Raw genomic sequence first — 22,934 nt, 5'->3', positions numbered from 1 at the left:
GTCATCCAAGGGGGAGTGTTGTGAAATTAATAATTGACAAAATGTAAGTAATGATGAGAGTCATAAGTTTCAACGAATTAAGTTTACAGAAAACGCAATTGTAACAGGCGTATTAAATATACGTTTGTAAACTTGTAATCTTTGGCTCCTATAAAAACAAAATGTAAATTGCAATGAATAGTAAAAATCAAAAGTATCTGATTGATCCTATAGATCAATTGTGTTTCTGATAGTTCTGGAAGAACTACATTTAACATATATTGTGTTATTTATTGTCTTTATTTTCTGTTCTGTTCTTTTGATATTTCCTTAGTTTTATAACAGTTTTCAATCATAGATATCATACTTGAATTATGATTTAATTTGGTCACTTGAAGAAATATATTCTTCTGTTGTTTCCAATGTGCACCACACTTCATTGAGGCACGCCGCTCGCTTAGCGTTTCACCGCTTAGGCTCGAGAGGTCCTTACCACTCCAATGCGCCTCGGGCCTTTTAAAACACTGGATGAAACAAATCATTCCAAGATAGATGAAACAAATTTAGGACAGACTTGCAATACATCTTGATAATAGAAAATCTCAAGTGAACTTGAAAATCGAACACATAAATTATGACTTTGACTTCCTTATCAATCATCCCATCGATTCTTACATTCTCCCGTCGTCAACCCTTTTATTTGTAGCCTACCGAAAAAGTTTCCAGGAAAAAGCAACAAGATCTCAGAATATAACCTGCATGTTCACAGAAGACATTAACGTACACTCAGAACACTATCAACAGTAAACAAAAACAAAATGAACTTTCTTCTTCTCGTAAAGCTAAAATCTCAAGAGCACGGGAGAACACTGTACCTGTTTTGCTCAAGTTTTCCTTGTTTCAGAGGCACTCTATTTTATCCAATGAACCCCATTGCATGATTGAAAGAAAGTCCATTATATGCGGAGATCTTCGTTTTTCTACCCGCAACAATTTTACTGGTTCAAGGTTTTGTGAAATGCGACCTGCACAGCATCCACAACACAAAATGATATAGGCAATACACGTTTCATTGACTAAAACTCGTCAGAAATCAAAAAAAAAAAAACCTTGTCTCAGATTACTTGATTCATTTCTATAGCTGATTCTATCATAACTAAAGAAAACTATCCCAATACTTTCGTGATCATATCCTTTGAATAACTGTCAAACTAACCCCTTATTTCGGAGTGACAAGACTATCTAGTACCTACAAAATAAAGCTTTGATGATGAATAGAATACGTACAGATGTAGATGTTTTAAGCAGCTCCCTTATGGCCATCGTTGCATAACAAGAAGATGGAAGAGTAAAGCTCAACTGGAGAGCCGTCTTCGCTTCCTCAGCATTTGAGAAACCTACAGTTGGCTTCTGTGGCACCTCTACCTCTCTGTCACCATCTTCTGCCTTGCTATTATACGTTGAAGATGATGAAGCATTTTTTTCAGGACTCTCCTGTTGATTTGTGCAGTTAGATGGAAGTTTTACTTCTTCACTTCCATCGGTTGGATACTCTTTTCTGACCACACTTGACGTTCTTGACTTGGCAATAATTTCCAAATCTGTCTCAACAAGCGGTATGTCTCCGTCTGTATATGTGAGTAGTTTCCTGCAACGATAGAGATAAAGTAAGTGAGCTACTTATCATTTAATATTTGGACCAACTGCACCAAAAAGAGATAGATGATGGGATTTGAAATGCAGGATACCATTCAAAGTCCATCGGTTTCTGAAAAACTCGCCTATAGCCCCCAGTCATACTGGTTATTGAGAACTCCCTAAAATAACATTATAAAATACAGACCATCAAAATTTAGTACCAGGAAAATAGAGAGATGTGGGGTCCTCTGAGGTAATAGCTGAAATAAACCATGGTGTTGAGAGTAGTCACATGAGCAGGTGGCTCTTATACCAGCAAATACACAAAAGTCTGGCTTTCCAAGAGCCAAATTCTCTCTAGACCATAGCTTATTTGACAGCAATTTTCTCCGCACTCCAGAGGACCCACTCCGTTTTCAGTGGCTTACTTGACACTATGAACACTCTCGGTCAAGCTAATATCATCCTGTTAACAAGAAGACAAGAAACACAAGAACAAAATCAGATTCAGCAGTTACTAGGGTAAGAATCTTCAAAAACATAATAACAGACAAATAATACAAAGAAGACAAAAGATTTCTTGAATTCCAGTTTTTTTCTTAAAACAGTTGACAAATTGGGAAGTCGACAATTTATTGGTAGGCCACCAGACAAACCATGAAGTAGCATATTGCAACATCATGCTAACAAGACAACAAGGTCAATCCTCTTTCCTCAACGTACAAAAATGCGAAAAATGTTCTACAATAGCCAATTCTAATCATAACTCATTAAACCAACTCATACAACCGTTATTTTGTGAAACTTCGTTTATTTCTACTCATCTGTCCATATGGTTCTGCCTTGAAGAATACCCCGCTAATCTAGTCTGTTTCACTGTCTGCTAAACTAGTGAACACATCCAATTAGATGTTCACATCTGCACATTTCCTCCAATTTAGATTCAGGTTTGATGTTGACTTACGGACAAATAGGGTTAGGACTAGAACCAAATAATCCAACAAACAACTTCCTAAACTAGCATCAAACTCACTAGTTGACTTATTCCATGTTGGCCTCGCAGCCTTTCCCAATATTTAGGTAAACATAAGCATCCTGAACTGGCCATTTTTCAAGGGACAGAGCCATTTTTTGGCATGCTACAGCAGCAATTAGCCAAATTTTAGCAAAATTGGTCCAAGGAACTTCAGCCATGTAGTAGCAACAACCTTCTACACATAATCACAACCCTTGGGTTATTACCATGTAATCTGCCCTAGGATCAATTTTCATAAAATCGCAACCCTTCAATCACTTCCAAAGGATCACAGCCTTTACTTTACCTTGACAAGTCTCTGGAATTCCAAGTGCCGACTCGATCTATCATGTCTCACTCGCATTACATTTTGTTTCTTGATCTCTCTTCACCCTTCTCTGACGTTTTACTGCCTTTTCTCCCAGAATTGATGGAATCGGCGGCAATCAATCATCAACCTCCTCCCAACTCTCATGGCCAACATTCTCTCTTCCAAGAAACTCTCATGATCGGCACTTTCTATTTCTTGGTCCATTCCTAGGGTTTTTCAAGGTCATTTTTTTGTTGCCGTTGGAGTGGTGGAAGTTGAATCCCATGCCATAAATTGGCTTTGGCTGAAGATATAGCAGGGTTTCAGAGATGCTCTAACAGTTTACCTTCACCTATAATAAATACACTGATCTACCTCTTTTTTCAATCCATCTAAACGCTGCGCTAACAAAGAATGCTTATCAATGAGTCCCCAGAAACTAAAATATGAAATAAGAAACAAAAAGGTATAGTGATCATTTCTTAAATAAAAAATAAAACCCAAACAGTGAACCAATGTCAAACTTTAGTTAGATATGGAATTCAAGCCACTAAAAGTTGATGTTGTAGTTGACTGCTCCTTAAATTGGCATTTAAAAGAACACTATCCAAAGTACTCTATGATAATCTTTTTTTGGAAATGAAATTTGTCAAATGAAATTGGTCTGTTAATTTCATTCTTTGAAAGTGATAAAGAAAATCCCCTTATCATTAGATAGTTCCCCACAGATCAAAAGTCCAAGTAAACACTCAGTAGATAGCACAATGTACGAATAGCGCACCTTAAAAACTTCACAATTCTAGAAAATTAATTAGTACTTTAGGAGCTTGAGGTGCATATAGAAACTGCTATGCCATGAGTATTAAGCACGTCAATATAAACAACCTACACCAACAAAAGACTTGAAACTATTTTGGAACAAAAAAGTAGAGTAGGAAAGACGAGAAAAAAGAGAACCTGAACATCAAGTCATATGCAGTGTTGTCAAAATCCTACAATGCGTGATTTGTATCCTAAAATTCTATATGATTAGAGTTAAAGTTGATACATATCTCTAAACGTATCTTATGTCTAAATAAATCTTTAGTTATGCATAAGATACGATTTGATAGAAACCCTATGATTCAGCTCGTTTAGAGGTCAAACCGATATGTATGACAAATATCTAATCTTGTAAATATTCTTGCAGGATCCATGATGCGATGCGCAGTACTTTTTCTTATTAGAACATGCCATATAGTTGAAGAGGGAAATTTTGCATCATCAAAGTTTTTATTCAATATCTGCAATCAATTTTGTATTTTACTTTGGGTGTAATTACTTTTTTAACTTATATGTAAACTTAATAACGTATCCTACAACATTCAATATGTATCCTGTTATAAAACATAAAATGAAAAGAACGATATATGATGTCTTCCCTGTTTTCACAACCTCGGTCATAAGCATGAAAAGGAAAATAACTACGGAAAATAGGCGAAGGGGGAGGATAAGAAGAAACTGATTATATCACTCTTCTAAACTAAAACTACACAACAATATCAATAACAGAACCCATCAAGTCCCCAATCATTGGAGATGATTATATATCACTCTTCTAAACTAAAACTACCATTTTTTTTTATTTCTTTGCCAAGATAAGCAACTGTGAGTTCAAAGAAGGACAGTAGGGGGAAAAAATCAGATCATACAGGGAAAATGTATTTTAAATAGGTGATAGAGTTCCTATATAGCTTCCTACAGGTCTGGCCTCCCTAAACTGCTGACTCATCGTCTACCTCTCTAAGGCTATCAATATCACTTTATGAACTTTACTCTCTTATCGCAAGTATTCTTGGAGCTAGGAAACCCAACTTCTCCAAAAGTTTGTCCGTTGATTATGCCATAAGAACCACACCCAATGAAGTCATGTCCTTGAGAAAATTAAAGAGGGACACTTTAGACTAATTTCCAAATCCCAAACTCCAGACAAACTACTTAAACATGGTAACATAAATGTTATCCGCTTTGACATTATACTAGGCACAAAGCTCCACAAATAGCGCATCACCTTACATGAATCAAGTTGAAAAGAAACAGACTTCTTTACAGGACAAAAGGGAAGGCATTAAGAGACTTTAACCCGGGAAAAACGACTTGCCTTCTTGGCTAAATCATGAAAATTTTTGCTTATCTCATTCAGCGGATAGATTACTCTTGATCTGCAAGAACAGTAAATGTTAGAGAAAAAACAAAGCAAAACTACTTCATAATTTAAATGGTCCAAATGAACTGAAACCTGGTACAGAAACTTGCCCAGGCATAGGAAGGATAACATCCTCAATAGTATAGTTTCCAGCTACTAAGTCATCTTCACCAATAGCCTGCCCAAAAGGAAGAAACTCTCTTAGAATTCTCAAAGGCATCAAGCCAATTGGTTATCATTACATGTCAGAATGACAAATGACAGGTAAGCAATTAAGAGAAATAGCGTCGCACCAACCCTACCACCACACAATCAACTCGTCAGTGGACGAACTCAGCAACATCAACTCCTCTCTCTCTATCTCACGCAAACACGCACATTCACTCAGATCTCTACTTCTTACCTATTAACCTGATTACAGTACAGGTAAGCTAGAGACAAGTTTAAAAGATGTCCAATTTGCAACAGATTTTCAAACTGCTGAGTCGAAAATGCTAGACACTCCAACCAACTCGTTGTCTTAAACTTGTAGTTTTGTCACTGCTTAATTTCAAGGACACCCCCTCAACTATCACGTTTTGTCAACGTCACCCCCTCAACTAAAAAACTCATCAAGCACACCCCCTCAACTTTCAATCTCCATCAACTCCACCCCTTCCGTCCAAATCTGTTTAAGAAATGTTAACATTACAGGGTAACTTGGAAGAAAAAAGGAATTTCAACCCTAAAATGCTCTTGGCCTTGGGGCGGGAATAGCCTTGGGGCATTTATACCCCTTAAAACCCTAAAACACACCACCAAACACCCCTACTTCTCTATCATCTCCACTACTCTCCCTACTACTCCATCTCCCCCACTGATTCCGAAATTTCAAACCCAGAAATTTCAAAACTCATCTTCTTCTCCTCTCATCTCTACTAGTCTCTCTACTACTCCATCTCCCCCACTCATTCCCAAACCAAAACCCATAAATTTGAAAACCCGTCTCCTTCTCCATCTCTCCAAACCCAGAAATTTCAAAACCCTGGTATAAAGGAAACGGTGGGGGGGGGGGGGGGGGGGGGTGGGGGGCCTTGCAGAACCGATTAAAATGAGATTGCAAAACCGAACAAAAGGAAATTGTAGAGCCAAATCGAAATGAAATTGAAGTACTTATCCCCAACTGGTCCTTGTTTCCTTGATTCAGCCACAATTCCGAGAGCAAATACCCAAGCAATCAAGATCTACCTATCAACGAAAGGAAAAATCCCAAATCTCAAATACACGCATTTACGGGCTCGGCCCTGGACAGAAGCCTAGAAAGCCAGTGCTTAAATTGATTTTTTTTTTCTTGATCGGCAAAGAACTGCTTAAATTGGTTCAATCTTGGTGTGTGGATCGGACAAACCAATACCAACTGGGAGTGTTTATTTACTAGACCCTAAACAGATCATGCTTAAGCATCTAAATTACCCATAAACAACTGCAAACAGATAGATTGACGACACAATAGAGAGAGAGAGAGAGAGAGAGAGAGAGAGAGAGAGAGAGAGAGAGAGAGAGAGAGAGAGAGAGAGAGAGCCTTACCTGATCGATTTGAGATTTTGGGTGGGTTCTGATTCAGATCAGTTTAAGCATCAAAATTTTGAATTTTTTTCCAAGTCCAAAACCTAGTTTTAACATAACAAGGGGTAACTTAGTCTTTTCATTCATTTCCGTCCAAAAATTTAACGGAAGTGAGCGGAGGGGATGGAGTTGATGGAAATTGAAAGTTGAGGGGGTGTGCTTGATGAGTTTTTTAGTTAAGGGGGTGATGTTGACAAAACGTGATAGTTGAGGGGGTGTCCTTGAAATTAAGCCTTTTGTCTCTATTAGAACAATTCCAACCCCACCAGCAGTGGTTTTTCGTGATATCTGTCCGAAATCAACCTTCACAAACTTGTACATACCCCTATAGTGGACACTGTGTGGTTAGAGATAATTGGAGGTGGAGGAGAAGAAAGCTGATGCACTGAGCACTCTTGGGAAAGAGAGGGTGAAATTAGAAGATCCTAGCCAAAGGAGAAAAGAGTTACAAAACCACAAGAACTTGGTTTCTTAAGCTTGATGGACCACTTTATACAGCTCACCAAATGCAGAGCAGCTCACCTTCGGCAGGTCGTTTTAACCCATTTCACTCATATTCCACCCACCCACCCACCCACCCACCCACCCCTTACTAACACATGACAGACTTTAAGGGTCATATCCAAGGCGTCACATGTCGTGGGCAACACTCCTCCTGCCCTAATACTGCTCAAGGTAGATCAATCCAAACCAGAAGGACCAAGCAATACTGGCAATCCCTCAACTCTAGCCTACAAGGTGCAAGTTCCCGAATGGAGATTCAAGGTCCTGCTCTTAACCTAAGTTGCCTTGTCTTGAGATGAGTGTAAATTGAGACGGATTGCATAGGAGATCTCTGATAGGATCACACAAATGGAGATCCGTGCTACGCATTTGCTTAAATGGGGACGGACAAAGCCTTGGTTTGCCTCGAAATAGAATACTACCTTGAGAGAACTCATGTAGCTCATGCGGAACCGGTTGTCCCCATGAGTTGAGTGGAAATGATGTGGCAATGTACTTAGAGCCTAGTGGAGATGGACGCATGGTAAAATTTGAGTGCTAGCCTGTACAGCTTCACAGTTAGTTATACAATTGTCATTCGTATTAATGCAGAAAAATACTGATGCAGGAACAAGACGAAAATCATATTCTCAAGTCATTTGGTTTTACAGTAGGGAGATTCAAACAATTTACCCATTAGGGCTGCTAGTTTGGTTTGAGTGATTTATTTCTAGCCATTGATTAAGATGGGTTCAGTCATTACAAGAGTTTAGAAAGTCTTCTTTAATGATAATTTCATTTTTCCCTACATGTAGTAAGGCCCTTTCAGAGCTCAACAATTTTATGAGTTTTTGATAAGTTCATCATGGGTTAAAATTTAGCCCACTATTCATACAAAAAAAATAAAAAATTTACCTGTATTACTGAAATTTCAATCATAAATGGGTCTTCTATTCAGTGGGCCAATTTAGTGACCTTAGTCTCTATGTTATTATAGTCTCTATGTTATTATAAGTTTCTACTATCTCTATGAAGATTCCCCCCGGAATACGTATTTAGAGTGGAAGGAAAACCTTTTCTTAGTTAAAGAGGTGCAGGACCTGTGGAGCTCTTCTAGTTTGCATGTGGATTCAAAAAACTAGATTGAGTAGGATTCTTATTTCCCTCAGTTACTTATCTCATTTAATGAATACTCCATTTTAAATCTGTTTGCAGAACTTTATCTTCAAAATCTGAACCAAAGAACTGACATGCATTTGTTTACAAACCCAAACCTTTTCCCCTTTGTCCCACCCCTAAACCAACCATTTTCTGTTCCAATATACACCTAGAATACAAATTAATTTGCTTTCCTACGTCGAACAGAAAACTTCTTTTCCTCTCATGATCCAGATTCCTGTGACTGCGTAGACTCGGTACATACACCAAATGTTCAAGATTCGATAATGAAACCTTAAAGTAGAGCAGTATAGCATAATATGCGTTAGGTTTGCAAATGATAGAAGGTGTATTGATGCTTTAAGGGTGTAACAACTCCTGCATATAAACAAAGAAACAAACATCTTTCACAAATTCAAGTCTCCGTAAGTTTTTATCCCCCTCAAACCCACAAGAAAGAAACCTTCCCATGGCACAAATGTTATTAGACAAGAACTTATGGTGGTATAATTATAAGTGGACAACGAAGAAGAAAAATATCATAAACTTGCCAAAGAAAAGTAACATATATCATGCCATGTAGACTGTTGAAAGAATGTTACCAATATTTTACCAAAATGAGGAAGTCTCTAAGTTGCAATCTTTCAGAAAAAGTTACCTTATAGGTCGGAATTTATGTGAACGCATGCTATATAGCTCGAGGAGTTCAAAGTACCATACCTTCACGGAGTTGCTTATTTCCTCAGGGAAAACTGTTTCGCATATTTCATCTAGTTGGCTACACTCATTCATGTCGTTACAGCTATCATCTTCACATTCAGAATTATGGATCGTTGCTGCCACTTTTTCCCTATGGTCTCCTTTACAATACACCAAATCTCCAAGCACAACTTGGTCAATTCCTGCGAAGAATGCCCAAAAAACGAAGAGACACAAGAGCATAGTCAATCGCAAATAGTGCAAACAAGGACTCACAATGACAACTATTACATAACAGCATATGCATGAGATATTCCTTCAATTACTAACAGAAAAACGGTGTAGCCCAAATACCATATTTTTGCACTCTTGTACTTGCTGCATGGTTCCATAAGTAGCTTTGGTAGCTATGCACATACCTGCAGCACAGAAATTGACAGTTTTGTTGGTTTGGAGAAGATAAGATGACAATAAAGGGATGAAACCAAATTTAGTTTCTGGTTCCCTCATTATTTTCCTTTTTCTTGGTAAATATCTCCATAAATTCATGATCCAATCAAATCATCCGTATAGTAATTAAGTTCTTTTTTTGTCCTTTACTTTTTATTGGGGTATTTGGGGCTTTGCTGGAGCGTACATGATGTAGTAGAATCATCGCCCCCAAATGTCCTATTAAATCTATACCTAAGACACAAAAATCGTTTTTGATTGCACCATTTTGGTAACAGAAACCTAGGTTCCGATCCTAATTCTTTTTATTTGATTCACAAGTGCGACACATCATTGCACATAATCAACTGACTTCGATATGTGGAAATGATGTTAATCCGAATTGACTATGCTTCTGAACAAATTGACTGTATTCAAACAATCAATTGCCTGCTGCACTAATCTGAATTGCTTAAACTGAGACAAATTTTCTTTGCATTGCTTCAAACTAATTACAAAAGCCAAGTAGACATCGTTCATTTATTTCAGGCTACCAAATTTCATCTCGTTCATTGCAAATTCAGATTGTTTCTGGTTGCTGGATACTAACCCAACTTGCTTCGAATTGTTTTGGTCTCAACTTGGATTGCTAACAGTCTTATTATAAGGACAACCTTTTGAGTGGCGATACCTTACAGTTGCTTCGCAAAGTCTCTATAAATCAGATTGAAGCTGAATTTACCTAATTGTTTCTTCGTAACACTGACAAGTTCATAAAATCAATCTCCCTGTGTTTGGGGTCTTTTTGCGGCCTCTGTGACCATATTTGGAGTCATACTGGTATGCATCAAGCTTTACGCGACATTAAATTACTGTATTGGCGAATAGTTTGGAGTACCTTCATTTTGCCAGTTGTCCCCATCAACATTCAGGAACAAAAAGGAACAGAAGAAAATTCCACTTGAGAGATAATGATATGGTTAGAAGAGATACAAAAGGTAGAGCTGCTGGATAGCTTGATATACAATGTCGGGCCCATTTCCTAGCAGCTTAAGTTTTTGGGACAATTGGTGACTTAACATGGTATCATAGCTTAGGTTGGGAGAGGACTTAAGTTCAATCTCTCCATTTGGATTTTGTTGCCTGCTAGAATTCTGCTTCTCTTTCAGTTTCTCTTGATTGATAGATGTGTGGCAAGTGAGCACGAGTGTTGGATAGATAGTAGAGCTGTTACTCGAAAAATCGATCGAAACCGGAAAAACCGGACCGGACCGGACTTTTTAAACCGGTTGAATAATTTCAATCCGGTTCCAGTTTATAAAATTTTATAAACCGGAAAAATAATTTCGATCCGGTTTATGTGTTTTAAAAACCGGTTGAAACCGGAACCGGTTATATATATGTATAATATATAGATATATATATAGATATATATATATATATATATATATATATATATATATATATATAAAACATAGGGGAGGAGTTGAATTATGGGTTTTTGGTTGATATTTTGTGGTGTATATTGGTCTAATAAATATATTTATTAGATAAAAACTATTTTTATGGGCTTAATTATGTTTTTATGGATTTTTTTTTATGTATTGGGCTCAAAATTGATCCTTTTTTGTTGGGCCCAAAAAAAAGGGTTGAATTATAGATTTTTAGTTGATATTTTATGAGTTGAATTGTGAATTTTTTGATGTGTTGAGCAAAAAATATGGCCCGTGAATGAAAACCGGATAAACCGGACCGAAACCGGTTGAGCCGGTCGAAACCGGACCGGTTTTGTTTTATCTCAACCGGTTCCGGTTTCTAAAAATCTCAAACCGGATATCCGGGATATCCGGTTTCGACCGAAAAATACACTCAAACCGGTCGAAACCGGACCGGTATCACCCCTAATAGATAGATACACATTGGTGGGCCCATTTCCTAACAAGTTAAGCTTTTGGGACAATTCATAACTCAATAAGAACAAGAGGTTGAAGGCTTAAAAAGCGGAAACTAAATAAAAGAATTCGCATTTTTCTCTATTTTGATTTTGTATTCCCAAATTGCATCAATGTGCAGAAAAATTCTGGGTCGAGGAGTTGGAGGGGGGGGGGGGGGGGGGGGGGAAACAAATCAAAAAGCATTTCAATTCGAGGAAACGATCCTGCATGGTTCTAACTACAAATAGAAGCCAAATCTGCAATACAGAAAAGATTGCAACAGCCATTTCTACAGGAGGATAAACATGAGGAAAGAAAGGCTACTGTGGGGCGAATTGAAACCACCAAAACTCAAAGACAAATGGTAAAATTTTACAAATGGAAGCAACTCTTGATTTTCACTGAGAATAGAAAATAGTGCAGGAACTTCGCGAACTAGTTGATGGACAGAAAATGATGTCAAACTGCAGTTAACATAAAACTTCAGAATTAGAGAAAATTAAGTGTGGTGGTGGTGGTGGTGGTTGTTGACAGATACTGGACATGGTTGAGGTTGTGAACTGTGAAGAATAAAGGCCAATATATTAAACTGAAACTAACTTCAAATGGCCAATCTCAATTATGTAACCGACTTTCAATAGGTACCATGAAGACTCCATAAACATTTCTGAAACAGACACACTTGCGCATGAATCAACTATGGAGGTTCTCTTAGGGTGACAAATAACCTAGTAATTGGTTAACCAGAACTAGTAAAAGGTCCGCTGGAATACTTGATCTGGGCTGTTTGAAGAACTTTCGAATATTTGATCTGGGCTGTTTGAAGAACTTGTGAACACAGGCCACTTCAAGTTAGTAACAACAATACCAGAAGAAAAGCTTATCGACACAATTTGACCTTATTACTATGGCTACCGTGCTTGCATATGTATAAGGCTAAAACTGAAGTCTCAGCCTATTTTGAAACAAAATCATGTGTTAAGTGGTAATCAAATCTTCATGATCAAACATTCAAGGGGGGGAAGCCATTGAGATTTTTCCATTCTGCACACTTAATAGGGCCAATAAAGATCTCCTCATATCACTGGTGAGCAGATCACTTACATCATTCTTAGAGTTCTCGGTATAGCCTTTAGAGCTTGCAAGTAGTTTCCGGGACATTTCTTCAAACACTGCAGCTGACAAGGATTGAAAAGTAAATCTCAGTCAGGTAACCCATAACTATACCTCAAACATCAGGAATATTAAAGAGGAAATGCATTGGAAAACCAACAGAGAGCAGCAAGTATTGAAAGGGAGAAGCATACACCAATCTGTTCAAAACTTTACTAGTTCAATGATTTTACGTTCTACCTTCAAGGTATGTAAGTTGTTCTTTTTCTCTTCTGTATTGAGGTTCTACTTATCTTTTGAAAGTAGTGTTGCTTTGTATAAGTAATTTCCCAAAAACAAGAAACAAAAATTGGTGATATGGTCATCGTTATGGAACAAAATGGGGTGGACTGAAACAACATTGCAGAAGAAGATGTAATACAATTTTCACTTTAGTCAACATGACATCTGGCTTTTTCCAAAGAAGCTTTGAGAGACTGCCGAGACTGCCTGGATACAAGCATCACTTACTACCTCCAATCTATGGCAATATAACGAAAATAGATGGGAACATTGGTCCCTATGATTTGCTTTGCTGCAACTTCGGCAGAGCTCATAATGGATTACTGGAAGTGGCGCTGCAAGTAAATTAAGCTGGACGCAATTTCAGCATTAAACAAGGGTCCACAATGTTTTAACAAAATGCAACCAGGGAGTAAACCAATTATAGGGAAAATGCTCAAGAACATGTGGTTTATGAGTCTCTCTCTCAGAGATATCTCCTCTCCTCATCTCCCCCCTCCTCCCCCACCTTTGGTGGTGTTTGGCCATCATTCTGCCTACCACCTTCCTAGAGGCTCATAGTTTGCCCGCATCGCCATGTAACCATTGACACAACGATTCAATTTCCATTAGGCAATTGCATGACAAAGGCACAACTTGCATACATGTACATGTATACCTTTTCCTATTTATGAATGTACTTGCATATGTTTATACTAAATTATTAAGCTACCGTATGGAAAAGAATTTATAGCATAATAGGAACTTCGTACTCTATTCTTTCCAAGAAACACACACCATCATAACGGGGGGAATTGAAAGCATGTGAAGGGATGTTGAGGGTTCAGAACTTACAATGGCTCTTTCAGCCACCAGATGACGGGGCAACTGCTTCAAGGTCCCATCAATATCATTACTCTCTTTGTAATATTCCCGTACCTTCTGTATTGAATCCTTCTGTATTCAAATATTTAAGTTAAGAAAATGACAGTCTGTCATTCTGATGCTGCATCAAACCAATGCACAACAGAACAGCCTTTAGAAGAATTTAAATAAAACATTATCTCCAGTGCACATGGAAACATATAAAAGGATATCCCCTTCTCTCGGATCAAGAAGCATTTCCACTGCCTTTCTCCACTCTCCTCTAAGTAATGTAGCTCCAACAAGGTGAGTTGGCACTGAGCCACTTCCAAACCGCTGAATACAGCATACGCTTAACCAGTTAATTTTGAAAATACAGAAAACAACTATCAATATCGCAGAAATACTTTCACAACTCAGAAATCAAAAATTGGCAACATATTTACAAACACCAGTTTAAAAAGACACATTTCCCAATTGAGATGACCAGAGACAGCAGTAATCCTCCTTTCTCGCAGGAAGAAGCTTTCTAGTTACTAAAAACTAGAAAATTCGCAAAACTAGTAGTAAGTTTGGCAAGTGCTTTCACAACAACCAATCTTGGACCCCAAATGAACCCAGCAAACATATCAGACCAAATAGAAATTTTGCAAGATCATCCATTAGTTTTCGTAGGTTATGGCATCTTAAGGATTTCATTTCAAATCATGTGGATAAAGAGAAGTGGTGATGATCAAGAAAGTACTTGCAAACCAAAGTAGTTAATAAATCCATGCTTTCCTAAGGCATCTGCAGATGCTTTAATGGTATCTGCAGAATCTGCAACAATACTCCTGCAAATTCGAGCACATACAATCAGTATACCCCACAAGATACCAAATGATGGAAAAAAGTGAATTTTGCAGTAAGATAAACAGTAGTGCTTTTAACAAAGTGAAGTGCATTTAGATACCTTAATGTGACAGTGAATCGGTTCCCATACAGCTGCCCAAGAAGAAGTCCTTCTTTGACATGGCTGGACAACAATTAGGTGGTTTCATCCATAAATATCAAGATTTATTTATTTTTTTGATTGGCAACCATCAAGAAATTACAGTGCAAGTAAACTAAGAATTGAGAACTTTGAATGCTTACCAAAAGTCACCAACTTTGATACCAAACAACCTTTCATTAAGAGCAGCTAATTTACTTGCACGCTGCTTGAAAACAGTTACCTGCACGTTTAAGCACATAACAAATGTAAGCAAAGTAAATATGAAAATTTCTATTCACATGAAGTCAACCAAGTAACCCAGCTACATTCTCTCCTTCTTAAGGCCAAGAAATTAAACAAGAAGAAAAAGAAGTTGTCCACCATATGACAACATCATAGCTGATAAGCAACAATCAGATCACTTCCCAACAATCTTGCTTAAATAGAATTTGATGGCTGATTGTTACAACTTACAAGCAACTATCTAAAGTTGGCAATTCCACATTTTGCTACCGTTTCAAATATCTTTCCCTCATACCAATGCTGGAGCAATTCATGCCTCTACAACCGTCAACTGATAAAATAATCCCACTCTTTACAACTCAATCACAACTGCGCAGCACCATGCAGAGACAACCTCTGCCAGCTCTTTCTACAACAGGAAAGATGACCCACAAAATGAGTAAACTGTATTGTCTGCATCCATCTAAAGGTAAAGGTAGTCCCTCAACAGAGGCAAATGACAAGATACATATGTTAAGTGGATTCTGCTATTGAATGAAGGACCCTTATTGGACAGTTGACCCCTGGGTTAATAATGTAAGGAAAGTTCGTCTGGCATTAACTTAACAAGAATTAACCATTCACACAACAAGCATATTCAAGTGTGTCAGTTTACCATATAAACATTATAGAACTCACGCATTGCATGAATTAGATCAATCCGACACTTTGACCGACACTCATAGCTGAACCCATCTAAGATATGATAAAAAGCATTAACATTGGCCGATATAGTGAAAAGAACAGTACAGTGAGATGAATTGACTGTATGATTGGAATGGATGCTTGGTTTCTAGAAAGATTTGCAAGAAAGGAATATGAATGATGCTCCCGAGTCATCTCTTTGTCAGCATATTTATTGATTCGTTTCTCAGGGACAATGATCTAGGGATCGCGAGGAGACAATCTTAGTAATAGAAGTGGCATTTAGCGATAAGCTTTTGCTGGCTTGGAGATTGTAAGATCCTTGAACCAATTGTTACTTTCCCAATTCTCAGTTCCCTCTGTGAAATTCTTATTCAAAGATAAAGAAGAAGAAAAAACCTTTCCTGTTATTACAATAACATGTACAAAGCATAACAAGGTTGTTATCAGACAGAAAATTTCTCACAAGATAAAAGGTTACTCCGCAAGGGCATTGGATACTTTTAGATCGCCAATTTGATAGATATTGTTATTCTGATGGTTTTACGGAGCCCAGCGACCTTTTCAACTTCCAATTTCAATTAAAAGACTTTCCCCTACAAAGAGGTCCATAATTTTGACAGCAATATTGCTCGGTTAAGTTATTTTCCCTGAATCCCTAAAAGAAGCAACTCTAAGTGAACATTTAGTAGTCTGCCACTAATGAATAAACGAACAATGATGAAAAAGCAGGGCTAGTAACAAAAAAGGGTTGGAAATAACTATACCCTTTGAGTCGATACAGCACGCTTATCTTTTGTACCAGCAAATCCAAATGACCTTGTCTGCCAGACAAAGATACCAAACATAATGACAACATAGTGAAGCACGGAAATTTCTATTCATACTTGTACTCACTCCATGTAGCCAGGATATAGTTGCAACAAAAGATACAACCCATTTAGAAGTAGAAGATTGAAAAAGAAACAGGCAAACTGCATCTCTTTCATTTCATCGGCACATCATAAAATGAACAAGCTATCAAACACTGAAGCAAAGCGAAACAAAGGATACCTGAACCCCTAGCATCTTTCCAATCAGTCCTAACGCCTCTTGGGTATCCTTATTCTCCTTGTAAAGATGGAACCTGAAAACAGTAATGAAGAAGAATCTTGCTCACGTCTGGACTAAGCCCAACCCAAAACACTTAAACTCGTACATAGTAATTGGAAGTCATCTATGAGAAGATTTCATGGGGACAAATAAAAGAGAATATATATGTCCCAAATTGACTAGCATTGCTGAAAGGTTCAATTATTGTCTCTCTTCTACTGCATTACATACCCCAAGACCATTGAAGGTAACAGATTAGATTCTAAAAACAAGCTCTTACTCTAGTATAGTTCCTTAGGTTATACTGTTCACAGATTAGATTCTAAAAGTAATCTCTTACTCTAGTATAATCGTTAGGTTCTGCTGGATGCAGATCACATTCTACGATAGAGATTGATCAAAATGGAGATGACGAGAGGAGGTGGAAGGGTGCAAGGGGGGATTTTAGAGTTTAACTTTCCTATTGCGTTTTTCTTGGTAGATGAAATTCCCCCTCAAGAAAGTATATGGATTGTTACTAGTGTTGTTTAAAGTGCCTCACTTTTGTTTGGAGAGAAGAATTTATAAACTTGCCAAATTTTGTAAAGTTAAGTGCATTAAATATAAAATTGTGGCATTTTAGTTAAGGATGATGAGCTTAAGGGAAGATGGAACTATGTAAGAACTACTTTGATATACTAATAAATAAGAAGAATGAGGAGAACCTAAGCGAAGAGGGTTTGGGTGCTTCTATTGGGAGTGAGAGCCAAGAATACAAGTTTTATGGCAGAGCACAAAAGTTTGAAGTGGCAAATGCACTGAGAATGATGAAGAGAGGCAAATCTTTAGGACCAGAGAATCTTCCTATTGAGACAGGGAAAAGCCTAAGTGACATTAAAGTGCCATGGTTGACAAAGCTATTCAACAAGATTATTCTGACTAAAAAGATGTTTGATGAGTGGAGAAAGAGTATATTTACCTACATAGAAGAATAAAGGAAATATTCAAAGTTCCAATAATTATGGAGGTATTAAATTGATCACCTATACAATGGAAGCTGTGGGAAAGTTATGCAAAACGATAAATAGAAAGAAAAAAAAAACAATAAAAAGATAAACCTTCGGAATCCACTCCTAAGGAACACTAGAAATACACATCTAGGAATTGTAAAGGCATCCACACCAATACTTACAAGAAATTCATTCCATATTGTTAAAGCATCCAACTCAAAACCAATTGACAATGAGTGGAGAGGCCGCCCAAGCTCATATACTAGTTTTGGAGGGGATAATTAACCGTTCTGGGACAAACTCTAACACTCCCCCGCACGTGCGACCCCTGACTCGCACGTCTTGAGGTAAACAAAGGATTCAACGCATACGAGAACAATCAAATATCAACAACAAACAAAGGGAGAACCAACCATCAACGACATAGTGTCTTGTTTAAAAGCCTCCGAAAGCCTATCTCTTATACCATGTTAAAGCATCCAACTCAAAACCAATTGACAATGAGGAGAGAGGCCACCCAGGCTCATATACTAGGTTTCGAGGTGATAATTATCCGATTTGGGATAAATTCCAACACTTCCCCACATGTGCGACCCCCAACTCGCACGTGGAGAAGTAAACAAATGATCAATAACACTTGAATCACAACAAACAACGGTACACTTATGGCACAAACAAGAGGGAACAAATTCTCTGCAACATTAGCTCTGATACCATATTAAATTGTTAACCACCAACTCATCTAAAAGCTTAAGCTATTAGAGACAAGGGCAACTTAATTATTTATATTTATAACACGCCCCCTCACGTGAAGCTAGGCTCTCATCCATAAGCGGGCTAAACACGTGTAAATTTTAATCATTAGGCAAGCAGTGAGGTGAACACAGGATCTATTGCCTACTCTGATACCATGCTAAAGCATCCAACTCAAAACCAATTGGCAATGAGTGGAGAGGCCGCCCAGGCTTATATAGTAGTTTTGGAGGGGATAATTAACCGATGTGGGACAAACTTTAACACATCATAAGGTGAAGAGATTGTGGATGATGCAACACAGAGCGAAGTTAGATGGTGGATAAGGTGGCGAGCGCTTCGAGAGTGTTGTGCGACCACAGAAAACCCGCAAAGTTTAAAGAAATTTCTATTGTATCGCAACAAGGCTAGCATTTATATGGCATGTATTGTTGAGCTACTAAAAAACAACATGCGAATAAGATGAGTGTAGTTGACAATGTTGAAATGAATGAAGTAAGACTTTACGAGATAGAATCGCGGAGTGGTAGGGTAACATCGGTAAAAGACACGATGAGAGAACACAAGCTAATTTGGTTTGGACATGCCTATTGTAGACGTTAGATAGGCGGACGCAGTAGTTAGGAGGAATGATATGGCTACGCTAGAGGGTAACACTGAGGAGAGGGGTAGACCAAAATTGACTTTGGAGGCGTTATTCAAAAAGATCTAGGCTTTTTAAGTATCGAAGAACAAGATGCCCTCGACAGAGCTGAATGAAGAAAATGGACTAACGCAACCGACCCCAATTGAAGAGACTTAAGGCTCGGTTTTGTTCGGTTTAACAGATCTCGATTCTCTCTTTAAAATGTATGGCCTTGGAGGCTTTAGTCTATTAACAGTTGTTGCATGTGCTGCAAAGAGGAGGATTCGTAGCACTTCTACTTTATTGCAAGGTGGCAAGAGTTGCATACTTTGCTTCTTTCCATTTTTGTTGTAGAAAATGTCCAAGTTTGCATATTGTACCAATCTTGGGCAGGTGGATGTCCATCAGAAGGGTACTTACAACCTAGAAAGTGCGTGAAGTGTAGGCATTAACGGTATAGACATACTTTTGAGCGGTCAAACCCTAAACCCTAAGTTGTGAGCGCTTAGATTAAAATCTATCATAGACTAAGGTTTTCAATTTTTGATTTTGGCTAATACAAAACAGATAATCTTCTTCCCCCATAAATCTATTAGGCCCAATTACTCCCGGTAAATGTTTAATAGACAGCATACACCTAGTGTGGTGGTACCCTTCTAGAACATTTGAGTACAACTTAGAAGTTTAATAAAGAAGATATTCAAAATTGTAAAATCTACTCTATACGGGACACGTTGAAGTGCAAAACAAGTAGAATGCAGCAAAACCTAATGATGAAGTTGACTGCCTCCAACCAAAAAATAAAATTTAAAAATATAGTCTAATACTATACCATAGAGATTGGGACACAAGGCTAGAAGGTGAATGTGTACTTCTCATAAAAGAGGGAGCGATTGTTAATGTCCATATGATTTTCTACTGACATTATCTTCTTATCTTAGCTTCTCCTTTTTTGTCCAAAAATTCTCTTTATTGATGAAACATTATGCAAGTATCTACATGCATAGACTGACTTATATGTTGTTGTACAGCTAAATGACGATTACTTTGGTTTCTTTATATTTCAAACTTTATCCAAATTACACAGCTATTCATTGAAGAGAGCAGAAAAGGCAGATCTATATGCACCTTTCTAAAAGATGAATCGGAGGAAACCCACACAAAAAATGCAAAAATGCATAGAAAGATGAGCAATAGACAAGCACTGTGAATATATTACCTAAGGAACTTGCCGAGATGGTCTGGCCAGTTATCCGAACCTCTGTTATCATAAGGCTTATCACCCCTATCTTTCCGTTTCCTAGAGTTTCTTCCCCTCCCATTATTCCCTCCTGCATTGAACCACACACGAATGCATTTCGATGAGGTGTCTGGCCCATCTACGGTGTCTGTGACAAGGAATGTGAAATGCTCCTTGAAAAAATTGTGCACTGCCTGAAGAACATAAACGAATAATCGGCAATATACAACCAAGCAAAAACATAGATGAATAAATAGGAATAAATAATACAATTGACTCGAACACGAAACTAACCGTCCGATGTGATTTATCAGAACTTGGCGAAAGAACAATTGGTGAGAGACTGTCTTTAACACCGGAACTAATTTGATTTACAAAAGCTTTGAGACAATCAGCATCAGAGTCGCTAGTGAGGGATTTAAATGATTCAAGTTCGGTGTCATAACTTTTATTCAGCTGATCAGACATCTTTGTTTTTTTTTCCTCCGCAATCTGGGTTCTCAAACAAGGGTCAAATTAGAAAATGTGAACAAGATGGCACAAGAAAATTGCAAGTGATGAAATTACCTCTGATGGGGCTTCTAAGTTAGTTAAATGAACGACATTTCCCTCCAAATCTACTTCATTTACAATGAAATCAGAATACCTACAAAACATAAAACAAGAAGACTAACATTAAAAAAAACTACCTTAATTTATTTAAATAGAAATACAATAGCAACATATAGATGGAAGTGGAACCCATGTCCTTAAACTATGCGAGTTCAAAAATACAATACAAACTAGGAATAACAGAAATGTTGTAAAATCAGAAGATAGCACAATTAATATAGAAAGTCCTCATACTGTAAGAGTCACTGATTTACTTTTCAGCTTGAGGTAGTAATATTGATTGCAAAACATCAAAACAAGACTATTAATTGTTAATTGAACATATGTTTTGGTTCATGTCTTAAACGAAAAGAATATATATTTTGGTCATTTTCCCTAAAAATGAAAGGAGCATGCTAGTTTTCCTGTGCCTGGACTATAAAATCGTTGATTTTACATATTATTTATTACTCTCTCCGTCCCATAATGTTTGTCCAGTCCACAAAACGAGAACGTGAAAATAATACAAAATTCAATTTTTTTTTCAACAATTCACTAGATATTGATGCGTTCTTTTAATTTATGAAAAAAAAATTGAATTTTTTCTCGAAAGAAGTACATTATTTTTGAGTTCTCATTTTGCAGATCTGACCAAATATTTTGGGACGGAGGTAGTATTGTTTAAGGAAAAATTTACAACTGACAACATCTTAAGCCGGTGTTTCACAACACAAAACAAGGCTATTTTTATAGATAATTATTCTCTCCTCCCGGAAACTGTGGAATGTTCAAGTGGTAGGAACAGATCTAGGATGTGTGTCATGCGGAGGCAATTTTTTACCTAAACACCCATAGTAACTTTTTATAATTTCAATTCAAAGAAGAATAGTTCTTATAGTCACTGTAAAAATACAAACTATGTTATTCAAGAATAAGAGTCATAGTATTTGATTAAACCTGACCCTGACGACTTTGAATACTAATACATGGTACTCCCAATTAGAATGTGACTTCATTTGTAACCGTTATTATTTATGTGTTATCTTAGTGGCAATAATGTTCATTTGGGTCTTTATAACACAGGTCCGCAATCGTTTTAGTATGAAATTTGGTACCCCATTTGGGGGCTAGCCAAAGGACCGGCAACAATTACATATTTTGAGCCCAAAAAGTTTATACTATCCTGCGCCCAGTTCAATCCCTAAGACTTTAGGTTAGAACTGCAATTCTGATTCATTCAACGGGTGTGCCTAACCAATTAGGCCACAGGCAAGGGAATGGATGGGCTGACTCTGTTTCCCAGTCAGCCAACACATGACTCCTGTTAAGCTGGTTCGGAAACACCTTATCAGCGTCTGGGAGAACTAAAAAATTGCCCGCTCTATAGCCGAAAATTTGTAGAAACTATACTTAAAACTGAAATTTGGAACTAGGAAGACCAAACTAACTGTTTTTATCTGTCTAGCTTGCAAAAAAAATAACACAAAATTAGAAATTGATTTCTCTTCATTTCATCTTTACTATGGGCATCCAAACAGAGTATAAGCTCAGCGAAAAACGTTAGGGGGAAGAAAAAACAAAACACAAGCTTTCCATGAATAGGAATAAGTAAGTATCTTAACATGAATACCGAACAGATACATTCGCAGATACATTATACATGTGTGTGTGTGAGTACATATATTATCAGTACTAGTACTTGACCTTTGTTTAAGAACGCCACTAAAGCCTGGAAGCTGAGAGATATAGCAGAAGATGCCAACTTCTGCTTCGTCTAGGGTTTTCATGGCTGTTTCTGTTTCTAGGGTTTGTAACTCTGGTAGAGAGGTGTTAACCCCCAACACAACCCCACCCCGTGTCAGCAGCCTGACACGGGGCACATCCATGTCCCAGTTTCACCCCCACCTCCACAATAGAAAATTGCTATTCCCCCCCCCCCCCCTGACACACCCCCCCCCGGCCCCACCTCCCTTTTCCCATTCTACCCCCCTCTCTTATCTCTCTCTCTCTCTCTTTTCTTTCTTTCTTTCTTTTTTTCTTTACCGTTTGGTTTTTTTTTTCTTTTTCTTTT

At 37.6% G+C, this 22,934-nt stretch overlaps 1 protein-coding gene across 2 annotated transcripts; it reads right to left on the bottom strand.

Annotated features, from left to right (window-relative positions):
* Positions 1–508: 508 nt before the first annotated feature.
* LOC131325268 (multisubstrate pseudouridine synthase 7) lies at positions 509–22,713 on the bottom strand. 2 transcript variants are annotated; one of them, XM_058357422.1, is made up of 21 exons: positions 22,568–22,713; positions 20,840–20,918; positions 20,567–20,764; positions 20,252–20,466; positions 16,627–16,699; positions 16,341–16,397; positions 14,808–14,887; positions 14,626–14,688; positions 14,419–14,506; positions 13,907–14,009; positions 13,665–13,768; positions 12,540–12,613; positions 9,427–9,491; positions 9,094–9,275; positions 5,238–5,305; positions 5,083–5,143; positions 2,046–2,083; positions 1,728–1,796; positions 1,267–1,627; positions 855–1,004; positions 509–734 (listed from the first exon to the last, which is right to left on the bottom strand). In XM_058357422.1, the coding sequence occupies exons 1-20, from the start codon at positions 22,648–22,650 to the stop codon at positions 975–977; spliced, it is 2,091 nt and encodes a 696-aa protein (XP_058213405.1). In that variant the 5' UTR covers positions 22,651–22,713; the 3' UTR covers positions 509–734; positions 855–974. The 2 variants fall into 2 exon arrangements, with proteins under 2 accessions (XP_058213405.1, XP_058213406.1); XM_058357423.1 differs by having other exon boundaries at positions 509–737; positions 894–1,004.
* Between the last annotated feature and the right edge of the window lie 221 nt (positions 22,714–22,934).

This window comes from Rhododendron vialii, chromosome 5a, assembly GCF_030253575.1.
Source record: "Rhododendron vialii isolate Sample 1 chromosome 5a, ASM3025357v1".
NCBI lineage: Eukaryota > Viridiplantae > Streptophyta > Magnoliopsida > Ericales > Ericaceae > Rhododendron > Rhododendron vialii.
Note: the sequence above shows the minus strand (reverse complement) of the source record. Positions and strands in the feature narration are given on the sequence as shown.